This window comes from Pyxicephalus adspersus, chromosome 7 (genome assembly GCF_032062135.1).
Source record: "Pyxicephalus adspersus chromosome 7, UCB_Pads_2.0, whole genome shotgun sequence".
Taxonomy (NCBI): domain Eukaryota; kingdom Metazoa; phylum Chordata; class Amphibia; order Anura; family Pyxicephalidae; genus Pyxicephalus; species Pyxicephalus adspersus.
In genome coordinates, this window is record NC_092864.1 from 68665068 (window position 1) to 68685452 (window position 20385).

At 36.5% G+C, this 20385-nt stretch overlaps 1 protein-coding gene across 2 annotated transcripts in view; it reads right to left on the reverse strand.

The window, feature by feature from the left end:
- RHBDF1 (rhomboid 5 homolog 1) overlaps positions 1-20385 on the reverse strand; it is a 78416-nt gene that overhangs the window by 8156 nt on the left and 49875 nt on the right. For both annotated transcript variants that reach the window (XM_072418890.1, XM_072418888.1), the window contains exons 4-12: positions 16624-16837; positions 15054-15260; positions 12767-12889; positions 12390-12556; positions 10493-10744; positions 10084-10195; positions 6638-6712; positions 5455-5616; positions 3690-3793 (exon numbers count right to left, since the gene is read on the reverse strand). In XM_072418890.1, coding sequence (XP_072274991.1) covers positions 3690-3793; positions 5455-5616; positions 6638-6712; positions 10084-10195; positions 10493-10744; positions 12390-12556; positions 12767-12889; positions 15054-15260; positions 16624-16837 — 1416 coding nt within the window. The remainder of the gene's footprint in view (positions 1-3689; positions 3794-5454; positions 5617-6637; positions 6713-10083; positions 10196-10492; positions 10745-12389; positions 12557-12766; positions 12890-15053; positions 15261-16623; positions 16838-20385) is intronic.

Consider the following 20385-nt stretch of genomic DNA (forward strand, 5'->3'; position numbering starts at 1 on the left):
TGAACTAGATATATCTGGATGAATAAGAAACTTCACAGGCAAAATTAGTGGAACTTCCAACCTTAAGGACAAACAGCCTGACATGTAGAGTTAAAGAGTTTTTCTAGGTCATACCTTCATTTTTCAATTTTTAGTTTTGGACGAAAGGCTATCTACAAAGTAAGGTTATAAACTTAGATTGTATTGCTTTTCTGTAGGTATTCAGATTTCCCCTATTTCCTGTGTAGTGTTTCTTTTCCACCCAAAACCAAAAAAATACCTTTAAGCCCTTGGGATTTAAATTCTTGTGCAACTGTACACACCTCTACCCAACTTCCGTGCTATATTTCCATCCAAAAGTCTATGTAGAGGCTCAGAAACCTTGGCTTTGTCTTGTAGAAATCATAGTAAAAAATAAAAACCAAGAAAGGATGCAACTCCTGTTGATGATTAGGAACAAGATATTCTTTAATAGCTTTCATTTCCCATTCCTAGGACTGACTCCGTCTGCTTCAGCCTTGGTCTCTTGTGTCCATAAATGCATCAGGACTACTTTATTGTCTCAATATGTGAAACCGTGTTTAAATATATTTTATGAGTTTAATTTACTAAAGGAATTTAAGCTGTTTACTTATCAAGATGATATATTGCTATGCAAGGGATACATCATTTAGCTTAGTGAATGCGGTGAAAATATACTTTGCAAAGAAATTACAATTACATTCAAGGATTTAATAAAGAAAAATAGAAAAACCTTATGATGCTTAAATATAAATGCCTATGATTTGATGGTTGCAGTGATATACAGGAATATACCAATGTCTATGTTTATTTATTAAATTTATTTATTTATTTATTATTCATCCCCTATATCTCCTATACACTACATACTCTTTGTGTATTGAGTATGCATTATTGCTAGCTTGGAGATGTCCAAGCTGTTCTATAGATGTTCTATACATTCAGGTTAAGAATCTATTTGTGACTGACTGACAGAGCTCATATGCAGGCATTACAGTAAACATAGTATATACTTTTAATCTGAAATATACATATATCTAATATACATATATATAATGATATATAAAAGTATTTTTGACAATGGGTTTACTGACAAATCTGGGATTCCATAATATGTATGACAAGTAGCAATTTTTAACCCAAAACAGAATCTGCTAATATTTTGCTTTTTCTGTTCCTGAATTTATTTTTGAAGAAAACATTTCTGTTTTAATTACATACCATATTTTATCAGTGACAAAATTACAAAGTCTTTATACTTCACTACACCATGCAGTAAGAAAATGGCTGCTGGGACGGTCTGGCAGGGTCCTATTTATAGCTTCACAAAAAACCGCAAAGCTGTGGTAATGCCTGCACATGATGCTAAGCCTTCATTTATAAAAGAAACAAAATGCAATGTATAAAAATGTTGGACAGGGACGGCAAGGTTAGAGAGAAAAAGGTTAGATGATGTTGAATGTCCTTTCCAGAAAATGAGGTGGGTTCTGGCTTGCTGCAGCATTAATGGGCCTGATCGATGAAAGCTCTCCAAGGCTGCACAGGATAAACTTTCATCAATGAACCTGGGTGATCCAGCAAACCTGAAAGGGATTTCTTCAAAGTCATTTGCTATTTGCTAGCAAATGTTTTGAATCCTGGACCAGATCTATTCCAGGTTTGCTAGCTCACCCAGCTTCAATGATGAAACTGTATCCTCTACAGCTTTGGAGAGCTTTATAAAATCAGGCCTTATGAGTCCAGTATAGTGATGTTTCCATAGTTTATAATGAATGGGGAATAACAGCTAATGGGAAAGTGACAGGAGCTGATGTTAGAGGAGGGTTGAAGTTACCTGGCGGAAAAAGAGCTAGCAGTAAAAGAGAAGAAGGCGCGCATAAAGAACATGTGGGATGAAGGCAAAGGGAGACGGGAATGGAAAGTAACTAAAGTGGGGATTTTAATGAAAATGAGAAGTGTGTATGACAAGGGGCCCATTATCAAACATTCATGTTTTATAAGAAGGAGTTCGGAGAAAAGAGGAAAATCAGAGGACAGAGCAGGACATATGCGAAGAACACAAACATAGTTGGGGCCTTTGTGAAGAGAATGTACAGGGGGCATTTCAACCATAGGGTTAAACGGGACTTCTGCCTCGGGTAGCATTTTGGTGATAAAGAATGAGGGTGGACTTGGTTACTAACTATACATATTTTTACTGATATTTTTTAAAAGTAACCCTGCCTGCATGTCTGTGATGGTAGCAAGCTGCCAGTAAAAATGGCAGCAGCGCTGGATCTCCAGTTCTCTGCCAACAAAAACACTTAACAGCTCAAGGGATGCCAAGGATGCTTAATTCTACATCTAAATACCAGCCCCAGCACAACACCCTTTTCTGCCTGCATAGCTAAATTGAAGGCAGTAATTCTACTCCCCCCCAACCCTGCCTTTGTTATCTGTGGGGATCTCCTAGATTGTAAGCTCTTCAGGGCAGAGTCCTCTCCTCCTGTGTCACTGTCTGTATTTGTCTGTCATTTGCAACCCCTATTTAAAGTACAGCGCTGCGTAATATGTTCGTGCTATATAGATCCTGTTTATTATTATTATTATTTATAATAATAATAATAATATTAATGGCTAAAGGAAGGTTGCCTGTATTTTTTAATGAAATGGCAGACAATATTTTATTTCAGTTCAGAAGTCTCTCTACACTGTCACAGCCAGGTAAATAAAAGGGCTGTACAGTGGATTTACCATGAATAAAGTGTACTAAGAATCATGTACCTGTAGTAGCTTCATGTCTGACACCCTTTAACAAAGGTCTGGATTAGAAGACCTGGCAATTTCATAATCTACAAGAGTAGTGATGGTGGGTAGGTTGTCTATAAGATAGAAAGGATAATACATCCCTGTTTTTCTGTGTCTCTGGCTTTTTTTTTTGTTTAAAGATTTCTTTTACGCCTTAGATACATTATCAGTTTTTAAAATCATATGTTTACCACCTTAGAGTTAATTTTACGCACCAATGCCAAGACATTTTTAACCAAAGTAATGTGATCCATTTAAGATGAGTTTTGAACCAGCACAGAGTTATGCTGTAACAGAGGTATGGTCAAAGCTAGTGAAATCCTTTTGTATGCTGTATATAATCTTTACTGGCTAAAGTTGGAACTAAATACTGAACAGCCAACATGGTTAATCTTTAACTGCGTACATACCAAAGATCATATTACTGCCTCACTTCTACTGTGTGCATAAGAATTTAGCAGAACCTCAGTCTTAGATTGAGAGATTGGTGGTAGCATGTTCCCAGAACCTTCCCTGGTGTCTACTTTTATTTTTGGATACATATTTGTAGAAATCCCAGGCATACTGATATTAGTGCTTGAACATTAAAGAGCAGAAATTAATTTATGAAAAGTGTCAACCTGCTTCACATCTGGCTCCATCTAATGACAAGAGACTTGCCAGCTTTTCTCAGACAAGTGGCTAATGTGCTAAATGACCTATTAAACTTATAAATGAATGGCAAAGAAAAGGATGGAGAAAATTTGACTGTGCATAAATAGGCATCAGCGTTTCCTTGTGACTAGGGCAGCCTAAACTATAAATAAAGGCTAGCACAAACACAGACACATGTACTTTCCCACAGAAACAAAAACCTTTAAAAACCCTTTATACCATGATATTTCCCACATACATGCTCATACCTGGGATCCTGGCGACAAACTGATCCATACTGTCTTTCACTTTTGTTTGCCAAAAGTGGGGTGCTAGAATGAGCCGGCCATTTCACCCACACAGCCAAGGTAGACTAGGAAAAAACATAAATATTATAATGACTACATATGTAGATGCTGTATAATATTACATAAGATTTCAAGTGTACTCTTATTAAACAAAATGAATGAAAATACAGGAAAGTGCATCAGAAAAGTAATTTTTAAGCTCAGTGTGAATCGGCTCAGTGTGTCAGCTATCCAAGTTAGGGGATCAATAACTATATTGTGTGTTATGTTGCAGTTACACACACACACACACCTACAAACATATATATATATATATATATATATATAGAGAGAGAGAGAGAGAGAGAGAGAGAACACAGTGGGCCAAAATTAAAAATTTAGACAAAGTTGCGGGCCAACCTTGAAATTTATTGAAAAAATTGAGGTTGAATTTTTTCCTTCTCATGAAATATAAAACCTTGATGTGAGCATGACCGGCTCTCTTGGATAACAGCAGGCTATGCACACTACAATTTCCGGCATTACTTGCGTCTATAAAACAGTCCAATGCAGGGCCATGCATAGGCAGAGAGCCCGCTGGTCTATAGACACAAATGATGCCGGGAATTGTAGTAGTGGCACTATTTCAATGCAGCAGCGGGCCAGCTGCAGTTCATGTTTAGGATTCCTTTGGGGGCCAAAAAAAGGAAGTTGCGAGCCAGGGTTTGACACCCCTGGTCTAAATTGTACATTCTGGATGTATTCTGAAATATGGGCTGAACAATTTCTTTGATTCAGGCGTACCATGACATACCAAACAAATAATCCGAGCCTTGAAAGTCTGCAAACCTAAGCTATGCTGCCATGTTCTTCTTAGGGAGCAGAAGCTTTCCTGGCAGCCCTTCCACACATGCCATACTTGTTTACTCTTTTTTGCAATTGTACAATCACACTATCACAAGCTTTAATATTTTACATGCAAAATGAGGCCTGTGGACTGATGCAGATATTGGGTTACTTGCTATTTCTCATAGCATTGCACAGTCTGACCTTGGGGTAAATTTGCTAAGACATCCACTACTTTAAAGATTTGACAACTCTCTTGAATGTTTTTCATTTGTAAATAAACTTTCTAACTGTAGAATGATGGACTTTAAATGGTTTGGAAATGGCAACATAATCCTTTTCCAGATTGTTAGGCAATGATTGCTTCTTTAAGGTCATTGCTGATGTCTTTCTACTCTGCATTATGTTAACACACACCTAAATGCTCCTGACCAGCAAACTGCTAAGATTTCCACTTGCTGATGATCAGTGCATTAAGTGCATTTTATTATCACCACCTGGCTGCTACTTTCTGTCTTAATTCCTATGGAAGTGGTACAGACAGAACAGATTTCATAGGGGACTTATCTTGGCACTGAGCTTACTTTTGTAAACTGACAGCAAGACAAGTGAAAAACAGCAAACACCTCTCTCTGCAAGATAAGGCTGTGCTATTATAACTACTGAGGAATGGAGATTCAGATTCTTGAAAAGTTTCCTGGCTGATTCTCTTTAACAGCTGTTTCACAAAGCACACTATAGGAATTTGTCATACTTTGCTACACTTGTAAGTCAGTATGACCCATGACCAGATCCTAAGTATGACATAAGGCCACAAAAATACACATATCTGCCAAGGCATTAATATTGCCAAGAGATTTTTGTCAAATATTGGTGTATAAATAATACATTACTATCTCACCGAACACTCCTCTTCAGAGGTCTGGATACAGCCAGATTTGTCATTTCTCACACAGCAAGCTGAATGTTTTTCTTTCTCTCGCTTCATTTGAATTAAACTGTAAACTTGCTGATCTTGCCTCATGCATGGAGAAAATTTTGCTCCAAGGTGTATTAAATCTTCCTGAAAGAAGTGAGAATATTAGTGCAAGTTTAATAAAATAAACAAGATTTTGTGTGAACTCTGACCTGGAAGTACCTAAATAATAAAAAATATATATAGATCAAAAAAATTTAGCTACATCAGTCAACATATATATTTGTTTTATGTTAAGTATTGTGTCTGTGTATCAGGTATTAAATAACTTTCATAGGTATTATAGTGCTCTTCCAGACAATACCTTTATCTGCTTTTCTTTTTAGCAGGACAGTATCATCATTGTTCCAACATTATCAGTTTTTTTTTTTTTACCATCCAATTCCTCGATTAGGCTTAGAGACATCACAATTATGGTAATCCTAGTGTCACTGCATTCCCTGACTGTGTTCACTAATGTTTGACACAGCTAGTCCCCTACTACATCCATTTCACTTGCTAAGAAAGTTACATTATGATCATTGGAGCAGAGGTGAGCAAGGATATGCTTCTTCCTGCCTGCAGCAGACAGAAGGCATCTTTTCAGAAGGATAAATCATTGACTGGAACTCAGGGGTGACTTTTTATATAAAAAAAAGAGTGGATCTCTGCATGTGCAGCAGTTACTGCTTACCAACTCGGCTGAAGATGTTAGACCTGGGGTAGGACCAGACAAAGATGTAAGCAGTAAGAACATTTTAGCAGGTATGGCTGCTTTAATGTGCAGTTATGGGCCTGATCTAATAAAGCTCTTCAAGGCTGGAGAGGATACATTTTCATCAGTAAAGCTGGGTGATCCAGCAAACCTGGAATGGATTTTTAAAGTCTATTTGTTAGCAAATGTTTTCAATCCTGGGCCACATCCATTCCAGGTTTGCTTGATTACCCAGCTTCATTGATGAAAGTGTATCCTCTCCACCTTTAATAAATCAGACCCATGCTCTGCATACATTAAGACAAAAGTAGCAGCAGATTTCAATTTTGTTTAAAAGTTGAACTTTAGGAAAACATTTAAAAATGCACACGTGAAATACATATAATGATGATATAAGCAATTTCAAACACTTACAGAATTTGGTCCAATCCAAAAGTTTTCTTGCTGTATGTATCTTACATTTTCATAAACACCTTTATTTCGCAAAACCTGAAAAACATATTGATAAAACATTTGTCAAAAAAACAATATATTCCTATAGAATTTAGTTTAATTTTTATTTTTAATGAAATAATAAAAACACCCTAGCCCTTTTGATTTGTAAATATATGCAATTAGTATCAGTTTCGGATGCGAGAAGAATTTTCTGATTCTCTGAGCTATTCACTACAAAGAAATTCTAAGTCTTTACCCCAGCACCCGCTTCCTTTTTGAAAATAAACCTGTGAGACGTTTAGATATTTCAAAACTGATTATGAAAAGAAACAATGCATAAGCAAAGTTTACTTTCACATTTTGCATGACATGCACATTACATTTTAACCATATAGTCTGTGTACAATGAAATGTAGATGTACCTAAAGTATTTGATATGAGGATTTACTTAAACTGTTAAAAAAAATCTGCATCCAATCAGACGGGCTCTTGTACTAAATAATTGGTGGCAGATCTAAAGAAAATTCTACATTTCTTTTTTAAGGTCTGTGGTGAACTTTATGGTGGAGTTTGACACTCTACTTCCAAATAAGAGTCTACTGGGAAACAAATTGTGTGTTCTGCTGTAAGTAACCTCTGAATACATTATATGCTCAGTTCAAATTTTTCTTATTATTCATAAAATTTGTAATAAACAGGATTTTTATAGCGCCAACATATTACGCAGCGCTGTACATTAAATAAGGGTTGCAAATGACAGACAGATAAAGACAGTGACACAGGAGGAGGGCAGGACCCTGCCCCGAAGAGCTTACAATCTACTGATGGTGATTGAGACAAGTTTTCATCAATGAAAACCGCAGAAACCCAAACCCTCCAGTGCTTTTGTCTATTTTCCTCTCTCTTTTCTTCTGCCATGATCATTGTTGCAGCTCCAGTGGCAATCCTGACGCTTCTAGAATACGGCAGCATCATTGATAACCCTGATCATTTTGAATAAAAGGGCAGCCCCAGTGAAAATCATAATACTTTGGGGTTTGGGGAACATTTGAACATTCCCACCTCCTTCCTACAAATTGGTGCTCATTGTCTTCAATCCTGAAATCAATTGTCAATCCCAAGCACTGTCACATGGACTGATGCAGTAATGAGCTGAGCTCTAGTTTTTGCATGAGATTTTTGCAGGGGTTGCAGCACTGACTGAAATGATGGATGTGAGTAAGGAAAAGAAAAAGGTAAGGTTCTGCAATGTGGATTCTACACAGCAGAATATTTGTGAATTGTGATTTAGCCATCAAGATCACATTTAGAGCCAGCTAAACCATATTATTGTAGGGCCACAACTGAAGTATGGAAAACAAAATACAAAAACAAAATAAGTTATGCCTTCAGCTTCCCAAGCTTGGCCTGGGACAGTGTTTCTCAAACTTTTAACCATAGGGGAACCCCTTAAAATAACTTTAAGGTCTTCAGGCAACCCCTCCTATAATTACTATATCCCACAGTACAATAGTGGGAAGAATGTCTCTTACATTTATGGCCAGTGGAAGGAATATCACCCTTACAAAAAGATTATCAATGTCAGTCAAACTGACCTGAGAAGTCCAAACTGCTCATTGTTCCCCTAGCACCTCTGGAGGAACCCTGGTTGAGATACATTGATCTAGGAAGTGAGATTTATAAATTTTTGTTTAACAATAAGCTAATTGCAGCAAAATGCATTAACGTCAAATTAAAACTTGCCCAAATACCTCTAAAGAAATACCAATTTCATGTTGATGGGTACCCTGCAGACCTATTCCTAAACTATAAGCATTATGATGTTGAACGCACCATCTGCAGCTATAAAAATTTCCACTCTTCTAAAAAGCTTTACACAAGATTATTGATTGTACTGATGGGAATTTGTGTTCATTCAGTTCATACCTGATTGGTGAAGCCAGGTACTAATTTTGAAAAAGAAGGCCTGTCCTGCTATAAGCATTCTAATTTTCTAATTGATCAACAGTGTTGTGGTCAGGGCTCTGGCCAGGCCAGTTGGACTCCTTTACACCAATCTCCTGAAAGGATGTCTTCATGGACCTGGCCATATGCAAAGGGCTACAATTATGTTACCACAAACATGGGCCTTTCCCAAATTAATGCTTACATTTATCAGTTTGTTCTCTAATGTCTGTGGGCAGCTCTAACCAGATTTTTACTTTACTGGTTGCAATACTTACACCTAATGGCATGATTAGCATTGTTACATATAAAACTATCACTAACTTTCCCTAATTAACAGAAGTAAATACATTTGCTGACATCAAATAATAATACTAAACCCTCCAAGCTATTTCAAATACTTGGCTAAAGAAAAGTTCATCACTATGCTGAAAATATTACTCTTAAACTAGTTTCTTTGCCTTTGCAAGTTACATTTATATAATGATATAACAACAATACATATATTAATAATATTAACAACAAACATTTACGTCTATGGGGAAAACAGGTTGTAATGCACACTAGACAGTGGTTATTTTATGTGTAGTCCTGTAGTACATTAAAGCGTACCTAAACTCAACATTTTCAATTTACATAAAAGGGTAGACAACCCTTATATGTAAAGGAAAAATGTTATTTTCCTTATGTTAAGTGCAACATCCTTGGCGATCAAGACAGAATGCAGCATAAAGCCTCCGGGGATACCTATGTCACACATTCCAATAGGCTCTTGGTTGCTCCTTCTAAGCATGCCCTGATCTCAGACATATGCAGAAAAATCCCTTTCTTTAATGTAAGAAAAAAATTGCTAATCTCACGCATGCGCAGTGAGATTGCCAATCTTTTTTTCCCCATTTACGTCACCCAATCTCGAGCCTGAGCAGAGCAAGATCAGTGACATAGGAAAAAGAACGCGGAAGAAAAGAGAAGAAAATATCAACGCCCGGTGCTTCCACTGTGCCAGGCTGAAGATGCATACGGGGATGACACGGTACCCAAATGAAGAAACCTCCCCACAGATCTGCGGGATTAAAAGTGTTTTTTTTTTATTATTTTGGGTTTAGTTCCCCTTTAAGTAGCAGTTTCCCCCAAAAGGAAATGTACACAAGGAGTGTACTGCACCTAAAGCCTAGAACATACGAGCAGATGAGCAGCTAATTTTTTACTCTTGATTGTACAATTGGAACACTATTCTGATCAGTTGCCCATATATACCAAAGCACTTCACAAATCAAAAATCTATCATTTCTATATGGGATACAACTTTTGTACTTTCAATAAATTCTTACCAACATGTCTGATCAATTCACAAAAGTTCAGGAACCAAAGAACTTAGCCCCAATCTGCTCGTGTGCACTAGACTTTTAGGAAATAGGATTGAATCTACAACGTAGCAGTGCTATATATTGCTGATATATGCATTTGGTTTAATTACGTACAGATTCTACAGTTTCGTGTTGAGAAAATCCAACAGGTGCAATACCATAGATAGATACTGTCAGGATTGTTATGAGTAGATGCACAACTGTAATCCAGTAAGTGAAGAATGGCCTGCAAAGAACACAATAATTATCACATCACTATGTATAAAAAGAAAGAAAAGTGTAATTTCCTATTCATCCTAAGACATAAATACAGAGCGTATATTCTATAGTTATAATTATTGCATATGAAAATGATCAGACATATCTATCACTGAATTTATATTTTTTAACTCTATAATAAAACATAAAATAAATATCTTAAATAAAAAAACAAAACAAAAAAATCGGCATAGGTGTACAGTGAAGCAGTTATATACAATTGATATATTTATTCAGTTAGCACATTGATGTATGATGTACATACCTGTGGTCGTCCATATCTTCTATTTGTCTTTTTACGTAACTGTCTATCCTTTTACGATATGTTCTGTTTGTTAACTTTCCCACCATTCCAAGACCATACGGCCTTTTTTCTTTTGCAAACAATTTCTTTACCGGGACAGTTATGCGCTGGCCTCTCTTTTGCGGACTGACTGTAACCACTTCCTGACAAAGTCTTACTTTAGGCTGTACAAGGTGTCCTTCTTTTACCTTGCGCCAACCTCTTTCTAATGGCCTAGAATAAAACAGATATTTTATAAATATGTAGACAAAAGTGTATTAATTAAATGTTGAATGGTATTCCAGGTTCCCAGGACAATAACTACCTCACAGCTATTAATTCTACAATATCACATTTGGTAAGCTCTGTGCACAGGATGCATGGATCTAGGTAGTGGACCTGATTTATTAAAGCTTCTGCAAGCCTGGAGAGGATACACTTTCATCAGCGAAGCTGGGTGGTCCAGCAAACCTGGAATGGATCTGTCCAAGACTCAAAACATTTGCTTGCAAATAGAAAATTACTTTTTAAAAATCCATTCCAGGTTTAATAAATCAGGTCCAGTATATCTAGTTGTAAATGCCTGTCACTGATTTTGATGCTAATTGGATGACAATGGCAAAAAAAGAAATGTTATGCATTCATAAATACATAAATCTGTCTGCGAAACACATACAAATTTGTTTTCCTGCACCTCCTATGTCATTGTTTTTTGTCCAATACTTTATGTTTTTGAAATGCATAATGCAAACAAGGAATGGAATACCCGTACTCATTAGGCATTTTTGTATTGTATATTACAATCAATGCTAAAAAGAGTAATGCAGTAATTACAGCATACAGACAGAGGGTCTGATTTATGAAAGCTTTCCAAGGCTGAAGAGAATACACTTTTATCAGTGAAGCTAGGTGATACAGCCAATCTGGAATGGATTTCTTCAAAGTAATTTGCTATTTACTGGCAAATAATTTGAATCCTTGACCAGATCAATTCCAGGTTTGCTGGATGACCCAGCTTCACTGATGAAAGCGTATCAACTCCAGCCTTGGGGAGCTTTAATAAATCAGACCCACTGTGTGTAATATACAGAGAAAAGTAGTGAAAAGTGTGGAAGGATAGAATACACTTATAGTATTACTTGGTCATGCTTAATCTTCAATGTGGCAACAGGTTCTTTCGTTAAAGACATCAAAGGTCTATTAGTTTTGAGTGCAGCAAAGTCCCTAATCTGAGTTGGCCCAAAGCACAAGTACACTTGAGTCAAGAACCTGGAAATGTGTTGAAAGTGCTTTCTGTCTGCATGCTTTTTGGTCTGTGTACAGTAAATGAGTTACTGTGGCATGTGACTGAGCACAGAATGACAATAAATGAGGGGGAGATGAAGTTGCACAGAAGGAGAATGCAGCATTGCTAAGAAGAGTGTGTGAGGGGAGTGCAATATTATTAATGCAAGCAAAGAGAAGTTCTGCATGAGGCATGAGAAAGTAAAGTTGTGTAGGAAGCAATGCTGGCAGTAATAAGGAGATGTTCTACAAAGGATTACTGGGAGGCAATAAACACTGAAAAGAGCAAAGAGATGGGAGTATACCCACGGATAGTGTAATGATGAATGCTGGAAAAAAAAGCCTATGGAGCTCATTTGTTGACATACAATATGGGATATGAAGGATAGTTACAGTAAGGAGTGTGCTTTAGGGGCAGAATATACAGAAAAGATAAATGCGTGTGCTAAGAATGGTATTTCATGGAACTGGAGGCAGAATCCTCCATGTGAAAATTAAAGTGGTGCTTAGTTCTAATATAAAGTATAAGGGGGAAAAAATAGAGTGCAGATCAACAATTACTGTTTTAGTTTCTGTAAATTAAATGACAACCTACAGCATCAAATGACTTTTTTCCAATTCACTTTTGTCCAAAGCACTTCCGGTATGTTCCACATCTTCTTCAACTTTAACTGCGTTATCAGCCTCCTTGATGGCTGCCTCTGAAGGAGACTCAAACACTTCATCAGGGTAACTTGACATATCTTCATGAAGAGCTCCTTCCTGATTATAAAATAACAGACTATTTACATTTATAAAAAAGAGCAAAAATTATTAAATTTTTGAAAAATAATAAATAGGTTTTATTAAAGTATACATGTTTAGCACTTTTGTGTTGCTAAACACATGGTCTGTCTCATGGGTCTGATTTTGGGTTAAAAGAGAAATTTGTTGTCTTTACAACTAAATAAACACTTGAGTAACAGTTCTCACCCTTGCAAAAAATGATGTGTCTAGTTCATCAGGAAAATCCATGGTGTCTTCTTCTAGGAAACTAACTGGAGTAAAACTTCGTCTATGAATCCTTCTCAATGTACCTTCTCTTACCGATCGACCCTAAAATAAATATTTGGGGAAAAAGGTTTGTGTTTTTAACAGTTAAAATTAACTTCAGAAAATATCATTATAATCTTTCACAGCCTACCAACAGCATTCACCTTTACTTAGGTTTTCCATCTTCTCCTTTATAGAAGCAGGTGTGCTGGCAAATAAATGGTACCACGGCATGAGTACGCTAAATTCAACTGCTTATCAAAACCCATCTAATAAACCCAGGATAAGGCCATACTTTATTGTATAATATAAATTCAAAGTTTTTAGCACCAAGTTACTTAAAGAACTACAGAAGCATTTAATGCCTTCAATTGCACTAAAACTTTATAATAGGTAGCTAAAACGAGCCAACCTATATCCTATTTAGCTTGAAAAACCATCTGTATGCTGCTGACACTCACATCAACCTGGCCACCTTGAATTGTCTCCTGTCCTGGATAAAGTTTCATGATGCCTGTCAGCCCCCACTCCTAACATACACCATTAACAGATCTTCTCCTGACATATTTGTAAATGTCAATAACAGTTACTGAGCACATTATCTGGAAGTCTTTTGTTCTAAACTCTCCTTTATTTCCCACAACCAGAACATGTCTGCCACTTCCACTTGTGCAACATCCAATACAACCCTTCCTATCCCCTGAGACCTGCCAAACTCCTGGCACACACACTTATCAAATGCCTGGGTCATTGTAACATATTTTCTCTGGTATTTCACTAACCAGACTCTCGCCTGTTTAATCTATGATAAATGCCGAACGTGGACATATCTATCCTTCCCACTTCTCCTTATCTTCCACCTCTCTTTGCAAACTCCAACACTGGCTTTCATTTCATCTCAGAATCAAATCCAATCTACTGTGCTTTGTTTTTTAATCATTCCCACCTACATCTCTGACCTGATACACAACTACATCCCTAGCCATTCTCTTCTCCAATGACCCACAAACGACTTTCTCACTCTTTAACTTTTTTACATGCATGACTCCCAGCCTTCCTAGGTCTGCACATATTCTTAAATACAAAAATCCTTTAAAACCCACATTTGTAAACCTGCTTATGCATCGCAATTTCTCCCTTAACCCATAACTAGTTAGCCACGATTCCAAAGCCCCCTCCTTTTGTGCACTACTGTCCCTCACCTATATTTATGTAGGTTCTATAGGGTCCTTTTCTACTCCTGTATCATTGTTTGTCCTTTTCAAGTATATGTTTGTCATGTTCAACCCCTATTTAATGTACACACGGCAGATGATTCTCGTCTGATAATAGCCTCAGGACTGATATAAGACAAGAATCTGCATGTGTACAGCACTCGCTGTACACAGCTTCATGGCTCTCCCCCCCTTCTCCATAGAGCAGAACTGTGCAGTATGTACAGCGCTTGTTCATGCATCGTTCAGTCTTTTGACATTGGAAAGGATCGTGAAAGAGCCTTTCCAATGACAATCTCTGAACGTGTGTACGCAGCCTAATATCTTGGTGTTTATTAAATAAAGGTAATTAATAATAATAACTTTTCTTGGTACTTAGATAGACAACATCCAGATTTACCACTTGCTAAAACACTGGCCATTAGTGGGACCTCTAAATTAGACTGGAAGACATAATTTTAGCCAGTTTAGCTATGGAATTTATAATAATAGTTTTTGTGAGTATTGGCTCCAAAGATGAGTGCATTAGGAGTGTTTCTGATTCATGCCAAACCATCCCAAACATTGGCCAATCATCTGGATACATACGCCCATGATTGCTGAATGGAAGTTTGAGTTGTGCTGTTATAAATGTTGCATGCAACATTAGTAGAATGTTTTTTCTGCTAGTATCTTCCTCATCTGAGTCAGGAGAGAATTGTATGCATAGGGGTTAAACAGTTGCAATTTTGAACTCATCATCTTTTTGTTTAAGCCCCTAAGAACTTTGGAGGCAGACAACCTACCCACGAAATCAAATATTAAGATTTTATGTTTTTTGATGTTATGTTGATGTGCTAAATTTTATTACAGTTACTCTAGTCTAGTTACTCTATTTAGTAAAAGAAAAATATAATAAATGAATACAGTAAAACATTACAATTTCATAAGGATATTAAACACAGCCTGCTACAATTACTTGCAAAGATGCACAGAATTTGTATGTATATATCACTTTATATATTGGAACTTACCTTCACTAGCGCTGCTGCAGCTCTAAAGCTCATTTTTGCTACAGATTCTTTTTTCCGTCTTCTGGGAAATCGACCAAACCCAGATCTAGAGCTGGTAAATGAGCAGAGAGATGTTGCCCCAGGTGTAATAGGTGTATGTGGCATACTGTATCCATCAATGTCTTCTACCATTCGAAAGGCTCGTCCTCGTGCCAGTGGGTCTATGATCTACATACATTGACATGAGTATTATATTTACTGTTTATATATATTAACCTTAAAATATTCTGTAAGCTGTCTGTCATATTAAAAACAGAGGAATGAAGGAACAAGACAATATCACAGCTTTACACAAATAGCAAAGTAGTTACCAGTCTTGCATTGCATTAGTGGGTACTAAAAGGCTCATAAATGTTAGCACATTTTCACATTCTACAATTAAAAACCCACCAACAGGGGGGGCAAGACGTGAAGTGTGTGTTGTCAAAATGCATCAGGGTGATTCTGAACTTGTCTTTACTCACTTCAGGGTTTTAAATGTAGGTGAAATATAACAAAGATGTTAAGATTTACCTACTACAGTTAAGGCCCCTTTCCCCTCCTGCTCCAAACTCCTTTCTTACTGACACTTAGCAGCTGTCAAAATGACAGTCAAAAATTGCTAAGTATTACATTGCACGAAAATGCAATTCTGTAAAAAAAAAAATCTCCCAGAAATGTATGGAACTGTATTTATATGGAACTACTAACTTTTACTATAAAATTAAAGTAATAGTTGTCCCTTCTTGGCTTTCATGACTTCTTATCGTATTTTGTTTTATGGTATGGAGTCAAAGGGTCATAAGCACCATGCTTGATATTTTCTGGTCCTGTCCTATTATATGTCATTTTTAGAAAGCAGTAAGGTAGTTCAACTGTAAATTTACTAATCATGTTGTCCCAAATGCTGCTGCCTTTTTTCCTTTACACTACAGTATGTTACCCCTTAAGTGTCACTGGCCTTCAGTGGTCAGACACACACAGTGTGAGTAAGTATTCCAGGTGTTGTATAGTGTTACTCTGGAAAACACCTTATTGACCTCCTGCAAAACCTTGGCTTCGGCAGGTAAAGTAGATCATGCTTTTGGAAGATCTTAGATCAAGCATTCATAATTTGGGGGAGAATATTCTGGCTACCTGGTTCTAATAAAAGCAGTTGTTGAAGTGCCCTGATTACAGATTTTACCTGGGTCCCGAATAAATTACCAAACTGCTTAGGCATTTTGCAATTTCAGCATATAAGCAAGCCTTTTGCATTGCATTTGTGACAGATTTAAGTACCTCCACACGGCCTATTATAATTGAGTGTCTTTTCTCTTCTATGTTAATCCTACATTCTTTTCTTTGATATCTCATGGTTCTTGAATATGTTTTATAAAGTACTACCTCACCTTGCCTGGTAGAATATTGTGTATCACTATTACCCTTGTCTATTTGTACTTTTATTTGTATTTTGTTATATTACCATAAATAAAGAAGGTTGTTAAAAAAAAAGATTTTTATAATATTCATGTAACAGGTAGGAAGTCAACCTTAAAGGTGTGAATAATACCTTTTGCATATTAAACTGAGCCGGTCCCACATAAAGAGGTGGTGGTGTTTCTGTACTCGTTAGAGAAATGTTGTCTTGGCTAGGGAGGTCCATTTCCCGGATGACTTGTGGTTTCAGCTTTCCATATCTCTGGCTGCAATGTCTAAGGCTTTTCCTTTGCCACTTATGAGACGAATCACTGTCTTTACTTACTCCAAACCAGTCAGCAGTGCCCCTGCAAAACAGGACAATCACAATAAAGTAATCATTTGTATTCTATATAAATGTAGAAAACAAAACAATGCACTATGGACAAATATTTGTATACGGGCGTGTGTGTATTAGAAACATCATTAGAGGGAATTAAAAATGGAAATCCTTAGTTTACAACAATGGCGCAAATGTCAGTTTCTAACAGCTTAGAAACACCTGCTGTGTGTTTACATCAGAAGGTGGGCAGGCAGGTAGAAGAAAGATAAGATTTAATTTTCCCCTGTGGTTTTGAAAAAATAAATTCTTCACAATACCTACAGCTAAAGGTAAATGATGGCTTGTTAGTACTTTTACTGTTTGTTCAAAATATGTAAATTCTTTAGTGTACATAGTTTGAGAAGAAGTTGCCATTAGTTTACTTAGTTTAGTCAGGGAGATACCTTTTACTTTCTGAGGTGCGGAATTGTAAGAGTGGCTCTACCTACACCGATACAACAAATACCATACAATTATTCCAACTGCTGTTTGCCAGGCGTTCCACTTTAATAGTACTGAACTCAAAGCCCAACTACAGAAAAAACTTTCTTTTCTTCGCTTCAACTACTTTTCACATCTTTATTGGGGAGATAAGCTCCCAAATAGGTCACCAAGCCAGTATTGTCTGTGATATAATTTATATGTACACTATTAATTACAGTGCTCAACCCAGAATTTTTTTGAGCCGTTTAGGTGGGTGGTAGCCCCTGTATTGGGACCCAACTCATCAGTAACCACCCCAAAACAGGCGGATGGTTACTGAAATGTGTTGGGTGGTGCACCAGCTAAAAAGAGCCGGGGACTACACTGCAATATATTTTTTGTTCCAGATATGGTGGGTTTACCTATTCCAAACAGAACTGATACACAGTATGGTAAAATATTTATAGAAGAAAATATCTGCAGGAAAAAACAGGATAGTAAAAGTGAGAATGTTAATCAGATAAGGAAGAAAGAGAAGTGGGCTCTGAAATGTAAGTACTACACACAAACTACACACACTTCAATATTACTAATACATATATTAGTCATACAACTGCACCTCCAGTAGTGTGATGTATGTCACTCAGTAAAACAAAGGTAACCAGGAATACTTTATGGAGATAAACAAGATAGAAAAGGTATTTTTTGGCCAGTTTAGAGGTTAGCACTCCGGGTTTCCCCCCACAATCCAAAAACATGCAGTTAGGTTAACTGGCTTCTCCCAAAAAAAATTGATCTTACAATATTATTATTGATTTTGTAATAAAGACATATGACTATGGTAGGGACATGTTGTGAGCCCCTTTGAAAGACAGCTAGTGACATGACTATGGCAGTGTAAAGTACTGCATAATATATTGGCTCAAGATAAATACTGGTTAATATTAATAATAATTACAGGCATAACTTAACTCTGCTGCAAGTACATTAATATGGCTACAATTACCTTATGCATAAATCTGATGCTACAGATATAAAAAAAAGAAGATAACATTTTGTATGGTGGTTTAAAGTGCTTTGATTGCTTTAACATATTTACCCTAAAGTGGCAATCAGAAACTCTATTCACTTGAGCAAAGGATGACCATATTTGACAATGATTCAGATTTTCTTTTTTAAAAGTTGCAACAGCAGCAAAAGTGACAGTCTGTGTGATAAGTACTGCGGCCTTTGACTTCCATCACGATGAGAATGGCAAACAGTATCTGATAATCTGTAATGGTAATCTACATGCTATGGTAGCTGTACTACTGCCAGTAAATAGTAATGATCGCTTCAAGAGCTGGTGATCACTCATCAAAAACGAGGAGATTATTATTATTATTATTATTAATAATATTATTATTATTATTATTAATAAACAGGATTTATATAGCGCCAACACATTACACAGCACTGTACAATAAATAGGGAGATCAATTCAGCCAACTTTTAGGAACGGGGATATGTCCAGCACACCGTCATTTTCATACATGTTACTTCTTATGTTTGACACAACTAACAAATTCTATTGATTTATGGAATCAACAAGCAAAGGGTTAATTACTAGCTTAAAAAAATGGCATACTTACTGTTTCACCTTACAGAGGATTTGTAATGTTGACCAGGCATCCTTTATACTGGCAATCAGTAAGGTTACTAAGGCTACTTTTTGGTTTGGTTTTACCGCTTCTTCGGTCACCCTAAGGGCCTGCGTCTATGGGTGTCACTTCAAATGGGTTTAGATTTTTTTTTTTTGTGGAGATATGAATGTGACATACAAAGGAGGTAAGAATGTAGACATTCTGTCATGTGGACAAACTGTTTGAATTTGCTTTCATTTCTCTATAGCTCAAAGATTGTTAGAGTGCTTGAAAACAGCATTGGCACACAAGATAGTTTTCTGTACAACTGCAGTAGAATTTAATTAAATGGAAAGTTTATATATACAGAATCTAACAAACATTTTCCTAGGACTAGGTAGGAGTAAAATTACAGTACATGGCAGATGAATCACCTTTACTTGTTGAACATGCTTGTTCACAAATATTCTAGTGTGTAAATTACACATCTTTAGAATTACATGTACATGCAGCATTTGAAAGAACTAAAATATCCCTAAAAATATGAAATGAATAGAAAACTGCCCTAGTTAAGTAGTAATTATGTGAAATAATTTGCTTCTTATGGGTAGGGCACCTATACACCAGGATTTGTTGAATGCAGGTTATTAAATAGAATACGTCACAGCACTTGTCTCAGAAGCCTTCTTTGACTCATAAATTCTAAGCTGCCACTGAATTGCACTATAAATGTTGTCACCGGCTGAAACCCCGGTGCAACATAGTGAACAACTCTGACGAACCAGAGTATATTATACACCCAACTACAATACTTTAAAATAAAAAAAGAACACCCTTGTGGAAAATCTTAGAACACTTCTTGTATACACATAACTTTATGCTATTGCGTGGGAAAGAGGCACCCATGGGGATTTACAGTAACTGTGTTTAAACATAGCTTTCAATGCTCACAGACAACTGTACCTAATTTTGTACCAGGACCCTCAATACCACCATGTTATGAAGACTAGCTACAGTGTATCTTTACTGATATATATAAATCTGCAGGACGCATTTTGTGAATCTATTTAATGTACAGTGCTGCGTAATATGTTGGCGCTATATAAATCCTGTTTATTATTATTATTAATAATAATAATAATATAAAATAATAATAATGATGATAAAATAACAACCTACACACATTTCCTCGTCTTCATTAAGTCATTCCTATAAACCATAGTCATTTTTTTATGCCTGGTACAGTAATTAAATAATAGAAACATATACATGGGATAGTGCAACTTAATTCAATATAACAAAGTTTAGGGAGTATGGTACAGTAAAATGCTGTTAGGAGTTGCTTATCTGTCTTGCAATTCCGTGCTGTGCACAATCGCAGTATCAAAAACATATGTAGCAGCCAGGAGAACTAAAACCTAGCAGCAGCCCCTGCTTCCCTTTAGTCCTGCAGCCTGATGTATTTAATGGCATCCCCAGCACACACTCT